At 40.5% G+C, this 19,774-nt stretch overlaps 1 protein-coding gene across 1 annotated transcript in view; it reads right to left on the reverse strand.

The window, feature by feature from the left end:
• Positions 1 to 4,823: 4,823 nt before the first annotated feature.
• aspm (abnormal spindle microtubule assembly) overlaps positions 4,824 to 19,774 on the reverse strand; it is a 31,811-nt gene continuing 16,860 nt past the window's right edge. Inside the window, exons 19-28 of the mRNA XM_002932178.4 lie at positions 13,800 to 18,773; positions 13,131 to 13,253; positions 11,962 to 12,171; positions 11,541 to 11,678; positions 9,867 to 10,058; positions 8,987 to 9,179; positions 8,703 to 8,857; positions 7,766 to 7,942; positions 5,730 to 5,896; positions 4,824 to 5,229 (exon numbers count right to left, since the gene is read on the reverse strand). Of these exons, the coding sequence (XP_002932224.3) occupies positions 5,127 to 5,229; positions 5,730 to 5,896; positions 7,766 to 7,942; positions 8,703 to 8,857; positions 8,987 to 9,179; positions 9,867 to 10,058; positions 11,541 to 11,678; positions 11,962 to 12,171; positions 13,131 to 13,253; positions 13,800 to 18,773 (6,432 nt within the window). The 3' untranslated portion in view covers positions 4,824 to 5,126. The remainder of the gene's footprint in view (positions 5,230 to 5,729; positions 5,897 to 7,765; positions 7,943 to 8,702; positions 8,858 to 8,986; positions 9,180 to 9,866; positions 10,059 to 11,540; positions 11,679 to 11,961; positions 12,172 to 13,130; positions 13,254 to 13,799; positions 18,774 to 19,774) is intronic.

Consider the following 19,774-nt stretch of genomic DNA (forward strand, 5'->3'; position numbering starts at 1 on the left):
CCATATGCAACCCCATATGACTCTGTGCCACTGATTCGCTTTAGGGTGAAGACACACAAAAGCACTAGTAGCAGCTACTTGTCATGGCGACAAAAAAACGACAAAGCTGATCATTTACTGATAATTGTCTCTACTTGTATATGGCAGGGTATTTCTGTTTTAGTAGCTGTGACAAGTAGCTGCTTCTAAGTAGCTCTGTGTGTCTTCATTCTTAGGGTGGAGACACACGGGTGATTAATCGCCGCAGGTATAAAGGCTGACTTGTGAATTTCTAAGCTACAATCGCAAGTGCCCCCTGTTCTTGGCAACTGCTGTCATACAAGTGATGGGGGATGTTTGGAGTGGTTTGTCCCATGCACACAAAGGTACTAATTCCTGTAAGGTAAAAAAAACGTGTTCTATCGACTTTAAACAGATGAGTGATTTTGCAGATAGGGATGGTAGTATCTCTTTAAAGGCATGTGGGCTTATTACTAACATAGCACAAATACTGCAAAACAGTGATGTGCAGGTTAGCCACTAAATGTAGTTGGGCTAAAGAAAGCCAATTTCTGACTGGTTGCTATGGATCTCTGCACTTGGGCTATTTAGCTCTTATATTCTTTATTAATCTCTACTAGAGGTAGCATCTCTTTAGCTAAAGCAGAGTAACTAGAACACAAACACTTGCAATAAATCCATTATAATTCTCTGCAATATTTCATACCTTGTACCTTGCTGCCATTCTAGCTAGCCTATTTAGAAGTGTCTCTGATTTTTTACACTTGCCACGTGGGGCTGATTTTTCGCAGGCCAAGAATCAGGCCCTCCACTGGTATTAGCCTCATACCTTGCCTGCACCCGAAACCATTGTGTTTGGCTTGAATGCAGGCACACGCGACAGATATTGGCAAACAAAAGCAAGTATTTGTACTTCTGAGCCCATACTTGCCACATCTGCCTGCACCCATGCAAAAGACAATGCTTCCAGGTGCAGGCAAGGCAGGAGGTTGGGGCCAGCGTAGGGGCTGATTATCAGTCTGCATTTTTCTGCAGGCCCACAATCAGCCCTGTGTCATCAGCCTTACCCATAAGCCTATACAGGGCAGAAAAGGCACAATAAATAGTGGTATTGCCATAGGCACCTGGGACCAATTATGATGATTTAGTGGTTTAGTTTTACTATTTGCTTAATGAAAGCTTTGTCACCACAAGTACTCTGTGTGCTATGTAATCTGTATCTCTGACTGCTATCTCCCAGCCTTTGCTGCCAGTGTGTGTTGGGGGATGTAGTCCAGCAAGAGCTGGGGGGGAATATCTCCCTGACATATGTGTATATGCTTGCCTTTAGTATTGTTCTGTTGTGTATGACTGCACAACACTTTATTTGTTAATGTTTACAGCCTGTTTGGTATCAATAACTAAATGTACAAAGCTAAGGGGCAGATTTATCAGAATGTGAGATCAGAGCTCACCACAGAAGAATTCATTCACTTTCTATTCATTCCTATGGGATGGTGAGCTATAACTTTCACCCACTGATAACTACGCTTCTAAAAATCCCATAGGAATGAATAGAAAGTTGGTGAATTTTTTTTGTGGTGATCTCTACTCACATTCTGATAAATCTGCCCCTAAGTGTTGGCCTGGGTGTAAAACAGAAAACCCTAGTTTTTGAGTTTGCCAGCTGTTTTATAGTAAATCCTTCCCAATTCTTTCTTACAGAATGTATAACTGAATATATTTAGCATTAAATACACTTACTGGAAAAGCTTATTTTGTGGAGAAATTTTGGAACTGTTTGATTATGATGTCATTTGTTCTGTAAAGTGCTATTTTTATACTGTTTCGGATTTTAGTTCATTTATTTTATGGGCATTTAAAAGTATGGTAAATGGGGGTATTGCATTTAATGAAATTAGCAGACAGAAAGCTACAGCACTTTTCCCTCCATTCTGTCTGTAAGATTCACTGTGTAACTCTTATTTACTGGTGGCCCCGTATGGAGGGCTTGCCCAAGGCAACATGGCGAGCAGACTGACACACTACAGATAGATATTGGATTCATTCACCTGAATATCTCTTTCAGTAATAATTGTAAGTGGGGGATGTCCACTATTTCCTTTGGGATCTCTTCATAAATGGCCACCAGTGGGTTCACTGAGTCTGCATATAATCAGAAATAAAGTAATGCTGTATCTAGTAGTGGGAAGTCTAAAGCAACTGGACTTGCTGAGGAATTCTCAAATGTGGTTGTTTTAGGGCTCTTGCATGTGGGTGTCTCTGTTCCTGTGTGGTGGCACCAAATGGAAATGCAGGGGTTAACAGGCACCACACCATTCCCCCTTCTACTCTATTGGGACCGCAGTACAATCTCATCAGACTGCCCCTACGCACAATTAAGCCACCACACTGAAACACTTAATGCTCAGTGCTAATGGCTCATAAACACCACCAGATATATGATTACATAGATAAATATGCTGTTTTCCTCCCTTTCTTTCTTTGCATGCAACTGTGCTGCCGACCGAAGTGATTCCATGAATAAATATGGAAAATGAACTTTACAATTTGCCCCCTGGAGTCTAATAACAGAACTCTAATTTCTATAAAGAATTTTTATATTGTAAAGTATTTGTAACTGTGATGTCTTCCTTTCAAATACTGAATAAAAGTCTTAACCTTTAGTGCTGCTCCTTTCTCTCATGGCTTGTGTTTTGTCAGCTGATTACACAAGTGGAGGAATTATCCCCATCACAGGAAGAGGACATTATTGCTACTATAGGTGGAAGCAAGAAGAAAAGCCCCATGTTAGTTGGAGACATGGGGGCGAATAGAATGTAGGGGAGGCTGAGGATGTTTCCATGTTACCATCTTGGCTTTGCTATTTATTTGTATATGTAGTATAGGGGCACTCCGTTAATCCTACGTGGGTGGCTTCTCACTCCTTTACACAGGCTGTTTTGCTTAATGAGATTTGTGAAGCCCCAGGCGGGGTTTATAACAAACACACTTTTAGTGAAAATTCTGTAAAGAAAACAATTTGCCAAAAAATTAAGCAGCCTATATCTGTGGCTCTACTGATTGCTCTGGGTGGGGTTTTTGCTGAAGGAAAACTCTGTACATGTTTTTTTTCGTCCTGTGCTTACTCAGCATTGCCCAGGTTGGTGGAAGGGTCTTTTTAACAACAAAAAAAAAAAAAATCCCCTTTCTGCAGTACCAGGTATATTATCTCTCATGGTCACAATGCTTGTGGAAAGCATAAACATAGGGCAGCATGGTGGCTCAATAGTTAGCACAGCTGGGGTCCCTAGGTTTTAGTCAAGCTCGAGCACTATCTGCAAGCAGTTTGTATATTGTGTCTGCAGTTTTCCTCCCACACTCCAAATCACACAGTCAGGTTAACTGGTTCAAGATAAAATTGACCATAGTGTGAATGAAATAGGGACCTTATACTGTAAGCTCTTCTGGGGCAGGGAGTGATGTGAATGATGGAGCTGCAGAATATGTTGGATCTATGAGTAAAAAATGGGCATAGATGTAGGGAGAATGATAGGTGTGTGTTATACTTAATGAATCGAGAACAATAAGAATATTCAGGGAGTAACTGCCTTGTGCCTCTAATGGACTCCATTCAAAGGAAGTCCCATTTCTCATTCACTGAGAACAAACTAGATATGCTGGAGAATGGTACGTTCTGTTGCTATGGCCTGTTTTCCCCCAGAATCCATTGTGTTCACATGTCAGTGTACTTGGAGGTGACACTTATTCCACCAGTTCTGTACAAGATTCAGTTAATGAAGCTGTATTAAATGTCCATTGCATTTCTTCCATTAAATAATAGGAGCAGTAAGAGTATTCAGGTTTCTCATGGCAGTGCTAGGTAAGGATCCAAGTAGAATAGGTGATGGGTAGAAGGCAAAGGGTATGGCCATCAATTATAATCGGAATTCAGACACTTTCCTGTCTGTAAGTCACCGGACATTCCCAAACCAGGTTAAAGAACATGGCCACTGATATTCTGTTGGGTGCCAACATCTAGGTATGTTGGGTTAATATTTAACACAGGAGGAGTGTCCCTTGAAGAAACTTGAATGGGAGTAATCTATCCTCCCCTGTATAGTTTAGGCATCTCTCTGCTCCATTTATAACAAAATGCATGCCTTAAGCTGCCAATACATGTACTTACAAAACCTTTGTACAATTTTTGGTATGGGGGGGCTGGCTAGCCTGACCGCTCCACGTGTACGAAGGATAATTTGATCTTTGTGCGTTTTCATGAAAGGTGCTGTTGATACGTAGCTTAAACATTGTTATTGTAGATTTCCAGGCCTAGGTATGGCATCACCATAAGAGTTTTGTTAGTGTTAACATACATAATACTTCATGAGACCAGACCTCTGCAATATTTTCTATAGATTATCTCAATGACCTGCCCACTGAGAATCCCTCTGCATAATGAGCTGCTCTTTATATCAGTGGACTGCTGATTTGATTGTGCTCATAGGAACCTGAAATAGAATGACATTCCTTTCAATTTCAGATTTCGTTTTCATATTTCTTTTCAAGTGTTTAACATTTATGAGTCTTGGTTCCATTGCGTTTTTCAAGGGACTTCATAGAGTGTTGAAAAAGGATGTAAATTCTAGTCTAACTCTGGCTGAAAACTTTTAAAAATAGGTGTGCCAGGGCTTGTGCACTAAAGGGAAACTCACCAATCTAACACATTTGACATAAGCGACATGTTTATAAATAGGCATACAAGGGATCACCATAGAATGCTCACTTGTGAGATACAATGCTCCTTTCCATTGTTTGTGTGGACAAATGAAAGCTACGCAAGGTTCCAAGCGTTGTACTTTATTGTACAATGTCAGCAGACTCAGCTTCATCTTTACAGGACTATTTACATTTGGAGTATTTACACACTGACAGTCTGCTGGCAAAATCTTTACAAAGAAAAAAGGGCTTCTGTGGTTAAATACAAATAGTACAATTCTGAGATGATTCCATCTTTCATTCACAATATTCTTGTTAATTAAAAACAAAACATTATTGTAAAAACTTAGAATATTCTTTAAACAAGTAGCATTGGGTATTAAAACAAAGTCCATTATGGATTCTTTAGTATTCGAGCCATATCAGGATCAGCTGGGTATACCAAGGGTATTCATCACCAACCGGATTGCTTTGAGGGGATCTACTATTTCTCTCATGTTGTCTTTCCTCAGGACCCAGTCAGGCTTTATTCTGCAAAAGAACGTTACCATTAATAAGCGAAAACTGGTAACATGTACAACTGAGCAATGTACATTAAACCAAAATGAGTAGAAACAAGCAGGTTTCCCCATATAAGTTAATTTAATTGCTAGTTAAAGTTAAATTAAATTAATTGCTATTAAAATCCAGTTTCTGTTTACATTCTTTGCACCTGATTGTGATCCCTGCAACTCTGTTTTACGAGTCAGACCCAGAGAACAGAAAGGTATAAACACTGCTTTCTATTGGAATTACAGTCTAACCAGTAAAACTGTGTAATAAATGTATACTAACAAGTATGCAAAATCAGTTTGTGGGTGCAGAAAGCCCTTTAAGGGTAATGGATGGTTTACCCTACATAACCCATTTGACATTACAGGGGTATAGAAGCACCTAAAATTTTTTTTTTCTTTTTTCCAACAATGCTTAACAGCACATGGATGTGCGCCTAAATAGCAATCAAATATATAGCAAACAGTTAAGCATCTTACCTTGACACAACTCTGGTGCGCACTGGTGTGGCTTGAATAGACAGACTAGCATCAGTGGACATGCGCTGCCTACATATACTTCGCTGTGCATCCATCTTGTGCTTACGAGAGGTCAACCTGTAAATGCTGCATAATCGGTCCATAGCTTTTGGAATAGCACGAATTTCCTACAGTGAACAACAAAAACTTTCCATTTGAAGCCATAAACGAAACATATTGTGTAAAAAATAAGAATGTGCCAGTGCATTATACTCCTCTAAATATAGAAGCATTGTGCTACAAAAGAAAAAAAAAAATTGTGTTTCCGTTTGGTTCATTGAAAGGTTCTCCAAAAACCCCACTAGTCCCACCCGTTTGTTCCACTTACTGCTGCCTCCATTCCCAGGCTGTGCAGGGGAGTCAGAAGCACACTGCACTGTAGGATAGGAACCAATCAGCAACTAGGGTGACTTGATAGGGAACTGAAGCCTGTCTGCTTGTGTGACAAGGTTGTTATTGGCTATACAGCCACTACTCATATGAAACAGTACAGTGGCATTAGCAGATATATGGGGGGCTCCAATAAAGGAGTCATTTTTTAGCCCAGTGTGAAACCAGCACCATGTAATATTCATTATTGCCTACACTTGAATGTAATTTTTAGATATTAGCATTTTCTACACTGCAAAATATAGCTTGGTTGGCAGAGCTGACCAGCAGCTGGCGCTGTTGTTACAATTTCATTATATATTAGCAGTGTAAGAAATATTAAATAAAAAAAAAGGTAATTCGCAGAAGTGCATAAAAGAGCAATCTGTATCATTTAATGGAAATGTAACGCCTCAAAACAAATGAATGAAAAATTGTTTAACCGTTTCTATAAATTTCTATAATTAAAATGGGTTTCTAAGCATAACACCCAAGGGGCACAGTGTGCCATTAGGAATAACACTGTAATTACAACAAGAGAATGCAGTGAAGAAACGCACTGTAACAGTTACAGAAGAAGCAATGAGTATTAAATCACCCCACATTAGATTTTTTCAGTTGGACTCCAGAACGTTTAGAGGTGGTTGTTCCCCTTCAAAAACTTTTAGTATGATGTAGAGTGCTAAGACAATTACAATTGGTCTTCATTTTTTATTATTCGTAGTTTTTTTTGGGTTTTTTTTTAGTTCACTTTTTGTTCAGCAGCTGTCCAGTTTTAAGTTGGCAGCTGGAGTCAGTGACCCTCATTTAAAAGTTGGAAACTGTTTGTAAAGGAAGGCAAATAAACTATATGAAATAAATAATGAAGACCAAATGAAAAGTTACTAGGAATATGATATTTTATAACATACTATACTATAGTATCGCTCATCAGATTTAATCTGATCCTCAATGCAACAGCTTGCAACAGCATTAGATTTTGTAGGATCCTACAAAATCTGATCTCCATAGGCTGTATTGTAAAGTGGGATAAGATAAAGTTGGTTTGAGTGTTTTGCTCCTGCATCTACATGCTACAGTCAATGTATTTCTATTTCATTGAGAAATAACATTTGTCCCTACTGCTGAGCTCTGCAGAATTCTAGGAAGGATGGAGGGGCTGCTGATAATGATAAATAACTTCAAAAAATGGTTTGAAAATAAAGCAAATGGAACCTTAACACAATTATTTAAATGAAATCTCACATAAAACCTATCTGGCTAATAAACTATCAAACCAATAGGTGTGGGTCATACACAGGTATTTTCTGAATCCTCCCAGCTCTAATTCTTTCCAACTGACACTTTATAGAAAGAGAATTTCTGTATATTAAAAGTGACTGTTTTTGAATTTGCTAAGCTGGTTGCTAGGATCACTGTTCCAGTCTAAGAATCTGTGGAATAGGTGTCAGAATCAAAACTGAAAAGCAGAATACCAAACAGAAGGGCATTCTACACACATAAACACACACACACAGGTAATTATCTGAAGCTGTAATATAGATGAATCCATTTGCCTGGAAGACACAGCTGGAGTTACTAATAACCCCTGGGTGTTGGCTTATAATATTGTGTATGCTGTTACCTACCTTAGCCCTTTGAGAATGAAGTGCAAAAATGGCCATCAGGCAGCAGGTCTTGGTGAAAATGCTGCCTCCTTTGTCTGATACTTTGTCCCCAGCTTTCTCTCGGAATATCTGCATCAGATCCAGCAGGATATCCACAGAGTTCTCAACTTCATATACAGCTTGCACAGTTCTCTCATACTGGAAGCAAAAACAGACGCAATGTTCAATATGAAGCTTACAAACATGAGGGAAGATTTGGTGTTGCTGAATCTTTCTATAAAGCGGCACTGGCAAAGTCCAGGTTTTGCATGTCACCATCACCTTAAGAGGCTTCCTGGCACTCCTCTCACAATGTTACTACAGCCCTGCGTTACTCGCTTGTCTTGGAATGCAAACACCAATTCATTAATGGCTGTTCTAGCAGTAATGTTGGGCTTGAAGGGGGTAAAGGCCCAACATATTTGCAGCTGCAGCAGTGATGGCTGAAGATGCACAGGCAGGGTGGTAGATTTTTAAAGGAGAAGGAAAGGTAAAATCACTGGGAGGTGCCAAAATGTTAGGTTACCCCAGTGATTGTAATCGTTTACCTAATATCCTGGGTTGGTGCTCCTGTTAGAAGAAAACTGCACCAGCCCGGGGTTGCTGTGAGGGAGCGATCCTCTGGCTTTTTTTTGTTAAAGTTTAGCTTTTCACTCTACTGTGCATGTGGCTTATTCGCAGCCCGAGGTAGAAGGCAAGAGATTTTAATGACTTGGAATGACTTTCCTTCTCCTTTAAAAAGGGATAGGGACACATTCCCATAAAAGACTAAGCTGTTGTACAACATCTTGCATTTGTGCTGCTACCTGCACTCACATTTCAGCTGTGATACCTGTAGCCCCTGCATTAGCAACACATTGGGGTTACCCATATGCCAGAAAAAGAACACCTGAGCATACTGAGCAGTACTATGGTTTACCTTGGACAGGTTGAGTAGGACCATGACAGATAGTTTGATCACCTCCATACAGGGAATGCTTCGATTACAGCTGCGTATCAGGACAAATATGGTTTTCACGGCACCGCTCTGAGCCATATTCTCACAGCACACAGCCGACAGCCTGGTGGCAACTTCTGCAAGGTGAAGAAAAAGACATGTGGATATCTAGAGCTTCAACAAACAAGTGATATATCACATGATGAAGCAAAGCAACACAGGCCTAATAAAAAAATCTATAAAGAAACAAGGAATAAGGTTCTAACCGAGATGCTGTAGAGCTGCAAGGATGAACGAAAGGTGTTTGGATGACAAGAGATAGTCAAGTGCGACCACTGTCCGGTTGCAGAGTTTATCCTCCTCTTTAACATCCTGGCTGACTCTTTGCAAACGCTTCCGTAAAACTCTTACTGCCTTTGTGTCCCGAGCCTTCCTACAAATGTATCCCCTCCACAGAGCCTGCAAAAGCATAGAACAAACATGGGAGATCAAACAGTACACAGTGACAATTTGGATATACAGTGTGAGCACAATTGGAAAGTGTAATGTTCAATATATAACATTTTCATTGATAGCTGTAACAGTAAAAGAAGGCTGAGTGGCCTATACACATTGTGATACATAGTAACATAGTAAGTTGGGTTGAAAAAGACATAGGTCCATCAAGTCCATACAAAGACACTAAGGGGTATATTTATCATGCTGTGTAAAAAGTTGAGTGAAGCATTACCTGTGATGTTGCCCAGGGCAACCAATCAGCAATTAGATTTCAACAGTTAGAAAATCAAAGCAAAGCATCTGATTGGCTGCTATAAACATCACCAGTGATGTTTTACTCCACTTTTTACACAGCATGATAAATATACCCCTAAGACACTAAAAAGGTTACATCTTTGGGCAAAATAGGAGAAAAAAAATTAAGGCTTGCAGAAAAATGTTTTAGCATAGAAATAGTTTATTTGCACCAGCTCCATTATGTGTAAGCGAGGCACAAGCTTGTGCAGATATTACACAGATCAGTGTATCACCACTTATGCTCTAAACACACACACTGAACAAGAGCTATCCCAGTCACTGGGTACCACAGTGTATATCAAATTTCTGCCACTCACTTCAGTTATATGGAGTTGGTTGTGTTCAGTTTACCTGAAATTTGACAATTCCACTGACTGCTCTGGCTTGCCGTCTGCGTTGCAGGTAATCTCGCATGCTTCTCTGGATCTTACAGGCCGCATTGTTTCGAAGTTGTAACCAAGCACGAATTGCACGCTGCAGAGTGACTATCTTCTGGCGATAATGGAGATAATATCTGCGTTGCAGTTTAGCGCGATACCACATCTGCAAGAGTAAAAGGATGGCATTTGTAATAAGTTCCTATTCAATGGGTGGAAGACAAAGCAGCCGTGGTAGTGAGGAGGCAAGGTGAAAAGCAACAGATTTGGTAAGGAAGTAAAGAGGGTACTGGGCAGCTGTAGAGAATACTGTTGTGTGTAGATAAGCAGGAAAAGGTCTTCAAAAAAATGGACTTGGCCAAAGTCCTTCTATATATACTAGAACAGGGATGCCCAACCTTTTTTTTTACCCATGAGTCACACTCAAAAAAAAATGTTCATGAGGGTGCCAAATAGGGGCTGTGATTGGCTATTTGGTAGCTCCTTTGTGGCAGCCTAAATGAGGCTCTGTTTGGCAGTATAAGTGTTTTTATGCAACCAAAGCTTGCCTCCAAACCAGGAATTCAAAAATAAGCACCTGCTTAGAGGCCACTGGGAGCAACACGTTGTTCACGAACCACTTGTTGGGGATAACTGTTCTAGAATAGAACATTCTATTTAAATATTTATATCAGCACAATCCTGTTAGTGTGACATGAACTGGGCAGATGAAATACTTTGCTGAAAACTTGTTTGCCACTATATGTGCGAGAGCCACATGGGGTAATTTACTTATTAGATGATAACTTAAGACTAGAAGATTCTTCTTGGTCACTCCCTAAAAGGGGACCTCCACCCAAAGCAGCATAGTTGCTCATATATATGAAAATACAATTTTTACTAGAACAAGGTTAATAGTACATTATGAGTTTGCTTCACTGGCTTTAAATATATAAAACATTCTTTGTAGCAGGGAAAAGCATTGCAAATATTTTATTCATTTTTAATTCTTTTATTGTGCAAATAACAGGTTTGGGGTGGGGGCCAAAGTTTCACTGAATGTGTATAGAGCAAGGGAAATTGTTAATGCAAATTCATAACCATTAATTCATCTCCACAGTCTAAAAATAACAAAATTGTCTAGACCAGCTACAAAGATGTCACGCGTGCCCTACTGCTGCTCTGTGTAGTACATATGTGAATTACCTGCAAACAAACCTCATCATCATTAATAAGTCAACTGGAATAAAAGTGTTCCAAAACTCATTGTAGTACTTTGGTTATAAATCTAAACTCAGATTTAAAAACAAGACCGGTAAATCACTTCTCCAACCATTCCTTTCTATGGCCTCTCCTGGTATTAGACAAAGGAGACTGAAGCCTATAAGATTAAAAATGTTTGCTCCTGAAGAAAGCCCTTTGATCCTCACAAAAATCAGAGAAATAGGCTTATTGAGAAAGTCTACTTTTCTCCACAATTCCTTGGGGAAACTGAGACCACCAGGGATAGCACACATACTGTTATAAAATGAGAAAGGGAAGAAACATAAACATTGAAACATATCACTTTTCTTCTGGAAGCTGCTGCACTAGCCGGAGGCAAATAAAGCTGCTAATTATACAAGCATACATTTTTATAGAAATAAACATACAGAATATCTGGCATTACCTGTATAAAGATGATATTGCTAACGTGTTTTTCTGCACGTTTAAGGGCAAGGTGAGCTTTGAATCTTCTCTGAATTTTTATAGCACAGAGATGAATGTGCAAAGTATAAGCAATTTTCATAAGTCGTTGCATTCGATTCTGCACAGAAAAAAACCATGAAGCAATGCTGGCACTGGGAAAGGCTGATGTAACATTAACTTTGCATTAAATTAGATATTGTTCATCATAAGATAAGATACATATTAACGCTTAAGTCAAATCTAATCCCACACCAAAATGGTTTCAGGTTATATGATGTGTAGCAGTGTTTTGGTGCTGCTTTACATAAAGGCAATAGGATAAATACCAAGGAGCTGATGTTTAATGTATAAATAATAAAAATAGAAAAAAAAACAAGAAAAAATTGTTTAATGTGCATCACCTCTTTCCGGACCAGCCAGCCCCTTGCGCAGGCTTGGAGCTTGATGACAGCATTCCTTGACTGCGTGTAGCGAATTCTCTCATATCTCCCTGTCTTTACTGCTCGGAAGTGCATTTGAAGGGTCACTACGGCCTGTTTCAGTCTGACAAAGTGCTTGCGAATCTTGAAGCCTCGATATGCTGCTTGTATGACTATTGCTGCTTTCTGTTCCTAAAAAGTTACAAAAATTAAATGTAACACTTATCAGTTGATACTGACGTGCTCCTACTAAAAGAACAGCAGGATTCCTTCAATAGGCTGAATAGCAATTCCTTTTTGTAATCCATCTTATGGAGGGATCATAGCACCCCAATTCCAGCAGGACCAAACAAGAACTTGTATAGCTGTCTCTACTGATCATTTATAAGCAGGCTACAGACTGATGGCACATTATCAGTCCCCAAGACACTGAGCAGCTGGTTTGGATGTGCTGGTGGTGACTGGGCTCCAACATTCCCATAGTTTTTTTTTTTTTTTTTTTTTACCGTAGACAGTGGGCTGAGCGAGGCCAAGATTAAAGTCTCAGGCAGGTGTATAATTTTGCCTGTTATAAGCAGGGTGTTTCCAATAATTTTTTAAGGAAAAGCAAAGATGGGCAATTGAGGGTTCTCCCTGAGAGCACCATGAATTCTCGTAATTTATTCAAGCTTTGGTATCTATCCTTTTGGTCAGGTTGGAGCTGCAGAGTGCCATTGAGTCCTATGGAAGGCTTCCAAAATCATACATTGAAGTTTCAAAGTCAGAAAGGTTTTCGCGCCGTTTCCGATCGTTCGGACACAAAAATTTCGTAACTTTCAATTTGCAACCACAACATTTTCGTATGACCACGACACAAATTTTCACGCAACTTACGCACATAAGTCTACTAAAAAAAAAATCTTATAAACATTATAAAACTTCAATAGGATTGTTTTGCTTCCAATATGGATTAATTATATCTTGTTTGGGAGCAAGTACTAGGTTCTATTTTATTATTAGAGAAAAAGGAAATCATTTTTTAAAGATTTTAATTATTTGGTTAAAATAAAGTCTATGGGAGATGGCTTTCCCATAATTCAGACCTTGATGGATAATGAAACATATAGTACAGTACAGTATTAGTCTCAGACTCGCAGAGTAATGGCACCTACCTGGAGTTTCTGGCGGTGCTGTGATTTCTGTAAGCGGTATGCACGGTATCTTTGTTGGATAAGTAAGGCAGCAGATTTATATTGCACAAACTTTCTTCTCTGAATGTATCCACGCCACTGGGCCTGCCAGTTATTAAGCATACAGCATTTAAATTAAAAAGGGAAACAATGTGTCCCAGGTATAAACAAACAACGTGCATTATCTACCCCCTTCAAAGCAGAGGCTCTGTTTTAATACCAGTTTTGTACAACATAGCATCATTATTTAAGGCTGATACCACATGCAGCGTAGGGCTGATTTTTTCGGCAAGCGGAAAAACGCTTGCCGAAAATTCAGCCCTACGCCTGCTACTTGTGCCTGCACCCGAATGAATAGGATAAGCTCGGGTGCAGGCACATGTAGCCGATATACGCACAAAAACGCGAGAGAATGCAAAGTTTCAGAGCTCAACACAGAAAAATGCACCAACTGTTAATTCCTATGGGATTTTTATATGCGCATCAAATGATGAACTCTAGCTTTCACCCACTGATAACTACACTTCTAAAAAATCCAATAGGAACAAATAGAAAGTGGGTGAGTTTTTATGTATAAAAATCTAAACATTTTGAGAAATCTGCCCTTAAGTGTTGGCCTCGTTTTCTAGGATAGATAGAGAAAGCACTCACCTGAATTTTTATCACAACATAATTCACACTGCTGAACATTGTTCCATATGCCTGAATGTTGGTGTGTGTTCCATTCTCTAATTCATTTTCCTTTTGATATTTCATAGGGACATGGGTTTTAGAGCAACGATGCAAGATCAGTGCAGTCTCTCGTTGCATCTCATATGCACGCTTTATCCTTTGCATTCTGTAATGGGACTGCAACACAATTGCAGCTGCTCTGAGCCTCAGAAACCTCTTGCGATATGGAGTCATAACAAGGAAAGACCGTACTTTACTTGCAGCTTGCTCCCTTTCTGCCACCCTGCGAGCAAGCATGCCCCTGAAAGCAGACTGAATAGTAATAGCAGCACTCCTAATGGATAAATACTGAGCTCTTTGTAGCCGAGTGAGGCGGCAAGATCTGTACCATGCCTGTATGAGACAAGCAGACACCTCCATTGCTTTTAGCATCTTCCTGGTCCTGTGTCCTCTGAATACTGCTTGAATGACTACAGCTGCTTCCGTCATTTTAACATATTCCCGCCTAACTGTGTGCATTTTCCATTGAGCCTGGATCACTATTGCAGCAGAGTCCTTTTCTGCATCTCTTGCAGCTTTTCTAGCACGGAATGCTGACTGTATTCGCTTTACAGCCATTCTGATAGTGGCATATTTCTTTACAGCATCAACTCTTGCACGGTTTGCTCTAAATCTCACCTGTGTAGTTCTCACAGCGTGTTGTAAGGCAAAGTAGTATTGTCTCTGCCTGTGCATTCGATAATAAGCCTGCACTACTGTTGCAGCGTTGTGCATGTCCCTCAAGTTCTTACGGCTTTTCTTCCCTCTGTACAGGGCCTGAACAATAATGGCTGCATTACAAAGCTTTAAATATTGCTTATGCTCAAGCTTGCAACTTCTGTATCTCCTGTAATGTCTCTGGATCACAACAGCTGCTTGTTTGTTTGCTAGATAGGAAACGTGCTGCCTGTGCATCCTAAACAGAGACTGAATTTGTGCTGCTGCTCTGTGCCTGAGTTTTAGTTCCTCTCTTTCCCTCAAGCCTCGGTAGGCTGCCTGGATACATATAGCTGCACTGCGGCACTTAAGGAACTTCTGCCGTTCAGCTCTGCCTAAAACTGAAGCTCGGTACTGCCTTTGGATTAGAATGGTGGAAGCTTTAAGTTCCAAATAACTTTTCCTTTCCTTAAATGACTTAAAGGCCTGTTGAATAGTGGCAGCTGCTTGATGCATTTGCTGGATCCATATTCTTGTTTTCATTCCCCGAAACCCAGCCTGTAATAGAGTTGCAGCTTTTCTGCTGTTTTGATAGAAATTGAAATAATGATCTCTAGCTTTCTTTGCCCTGTATTGCTGCTGTATCGTACAGACAGCCTGCAAATACATAATGTAATATTTGCGCTGACTGTACATTCTGTAGAAAGATTGGATGCAGGTTGCAGCACTGTGCATTGCTTTTATGTTCCTGCGGACCAATGTTCCTCTGCATGCAGCTTGGATCAATATGGTTGCTTTACGAAGTTGCAGAAATTCAGCACGTGTTTGCCTGCATGTTGCGATGGACCTGTACCAAGTCTGGATAAGGCTTACAGCTGACTGCATATTTTTATATACGACTCTCCTCCTGTGCATTTTATATGCAGACTGGATTCTTGTAGCCATTCTGTGCTGGAACTCCAAATCTTTTCTAACTTTAAACCCATGATAGCAAGATTGGATGCAGAGAACAGCCCTTTTTATCACATGGTACTGCAATTTCTCAGAGTCCCGAAGTTTGTTTGCTCTAAACCTTTGCTGAATCACATGCACAGCCCACTGAACCTTAATGTACTGGCTCCTACACTGGTGCATTCTAAAGGAGGCTTGGATTGTGGAGGCCGCTTTATGCATAATACTCAGCATCTTCCTCTCCTTCATCCCACGGAAGGTGGCTTGGATAGTTACTGCAGACTGACGCTGCTTCAGATAAGTCTTCCTTTCAGATTTACTGGCCATATTTGCCTTGTACCTTTGTTGTATAACAATTGCTGCGTGCCTTAAGGTGTGATAGGAGTCCTTGGCTTTGTGCATTCTAAATGCAGCCTGAATAACTGTGGCTGAATAGTGCATGTGATTAATTCTCTCTCTTTCTTTCCAGCCTCTGAAGGCAGTTTGTAAAACAACTACAGCTTTCTTAAGTCTAAGATACTGCTGCCTTATCTGCTCAGCATGAACCTTCATTCTGAATCGTTGCTGAGTTAATATAGTGGCATTCCTAAGCAGAACAAATCTTCTTCTTTCCAAAAAGCACTTATAATGTCTTTGTATCAAGGCAGCTGCTGCATGTTTGGCATTAAGATCCCTTCTCACTTTCAGGCCTCGGAAGGCTGACTGGATACACAGAGCGGCATTTCTTATAGCCATGTATTGATGAACATTCCTATCCCGCTCTTTAGAAGCCCGATAACGTAGCTGCACCACTCTGGCTGCTTCTCTAAGCTCTCTGTAGTAACAGCGCTGCCTCATCATTCGGTATTGTGACTGTATTACTGTTGCTGCCTTATCCATAGCTTTAATGTTTCTCCTAACCTTTCTTCCCCTCCATGCAGCTTGCAGCATGCAGGTTGCTCTGTGCAATTCCAGGTATTGCTTTCGTACCCTTCTTCCAGTTAATAAAGCTCTGTAATTTCTCTGGACTACAATAGCTGACTGCTGCATTCTCAATATTCTTTTTCTCACCATGAAACTTCGGAAAGCCGACTGCAAGACAATTACAGATTTTCTCACACGGACATATTTGGTTCTCTGTAGCCTGGCACATAAAAATGCACTGTAATGTCTCTGTATGGTAAGCGTGGCAGTTCTGAGTGTATGGTAGCGTTTATGCAGTATGAATGAGCGGAAGGCTGACTGGATAGTGGTGGCAGCTTTATGGAAACTGTGCATTTGTCTCCGGACCTTCCACCCTCTATAGGCAGATTGCAAGACAGTAGCACATTTTTTCAGTCTTAAATAATAAAATTGTTGCAATTGTCCTAATTTATGGGCCCTGTAAAAGTTCTGGATCAGCTGGGAAGCCCGTCTCATAGCTTTATATTGTGTCTGGCAGACATGCATTCTGTAAAAGGACTGTATCAGAGCTGCAGACTTGTGCTGCCTCTCTAGATCTTTTCTCACAGCCCTACCCCTCCACATAGCCTGCACTCTTTTGGCACTCATACACAATTTGAGATATCTTTCTCTCTCTCGCCTGCCAGCAAGCACAGCCCTGTAGCGCTGCTGTATGGTAAGGGCTGCCTTCTTCATTGTTCTTATTTGTTTCTGAGCAGCATATCTCCTGAATGCAGACTGTATACAAATTGCTGCGGTGTTCCACACCTTCACTTGTTTTCTAGTTACCCAGCCACGATAGGCAGATTGCACAGTCACAGTCGCTCTTTGGATTTCCAAGTATTTCTTTTGTTCCTTTCTTCCAGAGGTCTTACACCTGTACCACCTCTGTATTGTCACAACAGACTGTCTCATTCTCAGATAGTTCTTCCTGATTCTGTATGATCTGAAAGCAGTCTGTATGTGTAACGCTGCAAGTCTCTGAGTCTTAACAGATTTGCGCACGGTGTACCCTCTGTAGGCAGCCTGCAGTCTTACAGCAGATTGTTTTATTGCCAAAAAGTATGCTCTCTGGTGAACTTGCATCTTGTGAGCCCGATAATGCTCTTGTATGATAATGGCAGCTCTGTATAATAACTTGTACTGCTTCTTCTGTCTCCACATTCTGTATTCAGCCTGCAAGATGGTGGCAGCTTTATGCCATGACTGAATTTCTCTTCTCACAAAATGTCCTCGTACAGCAGCCTGCACTTTAATGCAGGCTACCTGCATATTAATATATGCTTCTCGTTCTTTTTGCATTTGTTTCTTTGCACGGAATTTCTGCTGTACAAAAAATGTTGCCTTTCTGAGAGCACAATAACGTACCCTCCTCTGTCTCATTCTAAAAGCAGATTGAATCTTTATAGAAGCTCTCTTGATTTCTAGAAACCTTTTTCTTGCGAAATATGAACGGGAGAGGGCTTGGATTTTGACTGCACTTCTTACTTGTAATTTGGCCTTTCTGGCCTGCATTCTTCTGAAAGCAGACTGAATCACAACTGCGGCGTGGCGCATTTGCTTAAACCTATGGACAGCTTGCTTGGTCGCCCTGTGGGATCTGTAGTAGGTCTGAATCACACAAGCTGCTCTTTTCATGAGCTTAAACTGCTTCTGCTGCTGACACTTTCTGACATTTGACTGCAACAGAACAACAAGTTGCTTCACATGATCATATTTCTTCTTTTCCTGACGCATTCTCCAATAAGACTGCAGAACGCAAGCAGCTTTTATCCTGTAGTAAAGCTGTCGAACTCTCATACCTCGGTAGTGTGCCTGAATAGAGATGGCTGCAGAGCGCATTTCCAAAAACTTCTTCCTATCCAGCCTTCCTTGTTTGTATGCTCTGTAGTATTTCTGCAGCGTTAGGATGCTTTCCTTCTGCATTAAAAATGCTTCCCGATCCTTCTTGCATCTAAACCAAGACTGGATCTTTATTATTTTACACTTCGTATCAAGGAATTTCTGCCTTTCCCTGTGCATACGGTACACAGACTGAATTTTAATAGCAGCCATATTCTGAGCCATTGACTTACATGCCTTCCATCTCCTATAACATTTTTGTATTATTAAAACTGCTTCTGTATGCCTTTTTTGTTTTTGCCTCTTCCATCTCGTAAATGCATGTTGGATGATGATAACAGAAGATTTAATATGTAGATATTCCTGGCGCTTCTTTTTACCCAACAACCATGCTCGCATGTGACTTTGGAGTGTTACTGTAGCCTGTTGAATCTGCTTGTATGATGACTGAGCTATCTTAGCCCTTACTCTTGCTTGCATGCAGATAGCAGAGTGCCTTAGAATAATGAATCTTCTCCGGGCCGAATACCCTTTCCAAAATCTCTGTAGGGGAAAAAAAAATAAAATTGTAATTTATTATTGCCAATGGCTGGTAGGAAAAGTAACAAGTGTGCATATTCATGTCTTCAATCGCTAGTTATTAAAGGAACAATAGAGAACAAATAGGGTATGGGTTTTTTTTTTGTTGTTTTTTTAATTCTAGCACTAAGCAATAAAATGGAACCACTTTCACGTTGACTCTGCAGATGGGCAAAGTGCAGAAGACCTTTATCTGTCTGTATAACTTTTGTGGTCATACTCTCATTGCACCACTGTCTAAAAGGTTTAGAATATAGTGGTGAAAACTTTAATTATTTGCTATAGTTTGACTCTGCATAGCAGAGCTTGTAAACAGATGGCCAGTTCATAGATAAACTCCTCTTATAAAACTGTTCCTTAACTTCAGGGGTCTCAAACTCGCGGCCCGCGGGCCATTTGCGGCCCTCGGTACAATATTTTGTGGCCCGCACCAACGCCTTCTCAAAAGCAATGAATGGATCGCGATTTTTATTGCGATTCAAGGGATAATGCAAGGCACAGCGGGCGGGAGCTGCCGATTGCGGAAATGACGTTATGCCATCATAACAGTTATTATGGGAAGACGTTCTGTGTGCACAATTAGCTGCTAAGGAGCTAATTGTGCACACAGAACGTCTTCCCATAATAACGGTTATGATGGCATAACGTCATTTCCGCAATCAGCAGCTCCCGCCCGCTGTGCCTTGCATTATCCCTTGAAAGCCTCATCCTGACTTTGCCTCCTGCGGCCCCCAGGTAAATTGAGTTTGAGCCCCCTGACTTAAAGCCTACCAGCTGCAGCTTAGTGTTTGTTTATACAAAGCTTATTAATTCACATTAAACAAATGACCCTCTCTACAGGGTGAAAGGAGAAATATGTTCAGTGAGAAGCAACATATTCAACACAAGTTTGTGCTTTCATGTTTATCAAAAGGTGTATGTAGGTGTATATTGCCTCTTAAATGTTAAGTCCACCCTCACTTGTA

The sequence above is a fragment of the Xenopus tropicalis genome, chromosome 4, assembly GCF_000004195.4.
Source record: "Xenopus tropicalis strain Nigerian chromosome 4, UCB_Xtro_10.0, whole genome shotgun sequence".
Lineage (NCBI taxonomy): Eukaryota > Metazoa > Chordata > Amphibia > Anura > Pipidae > Xenopus > Xenopus tropicalis.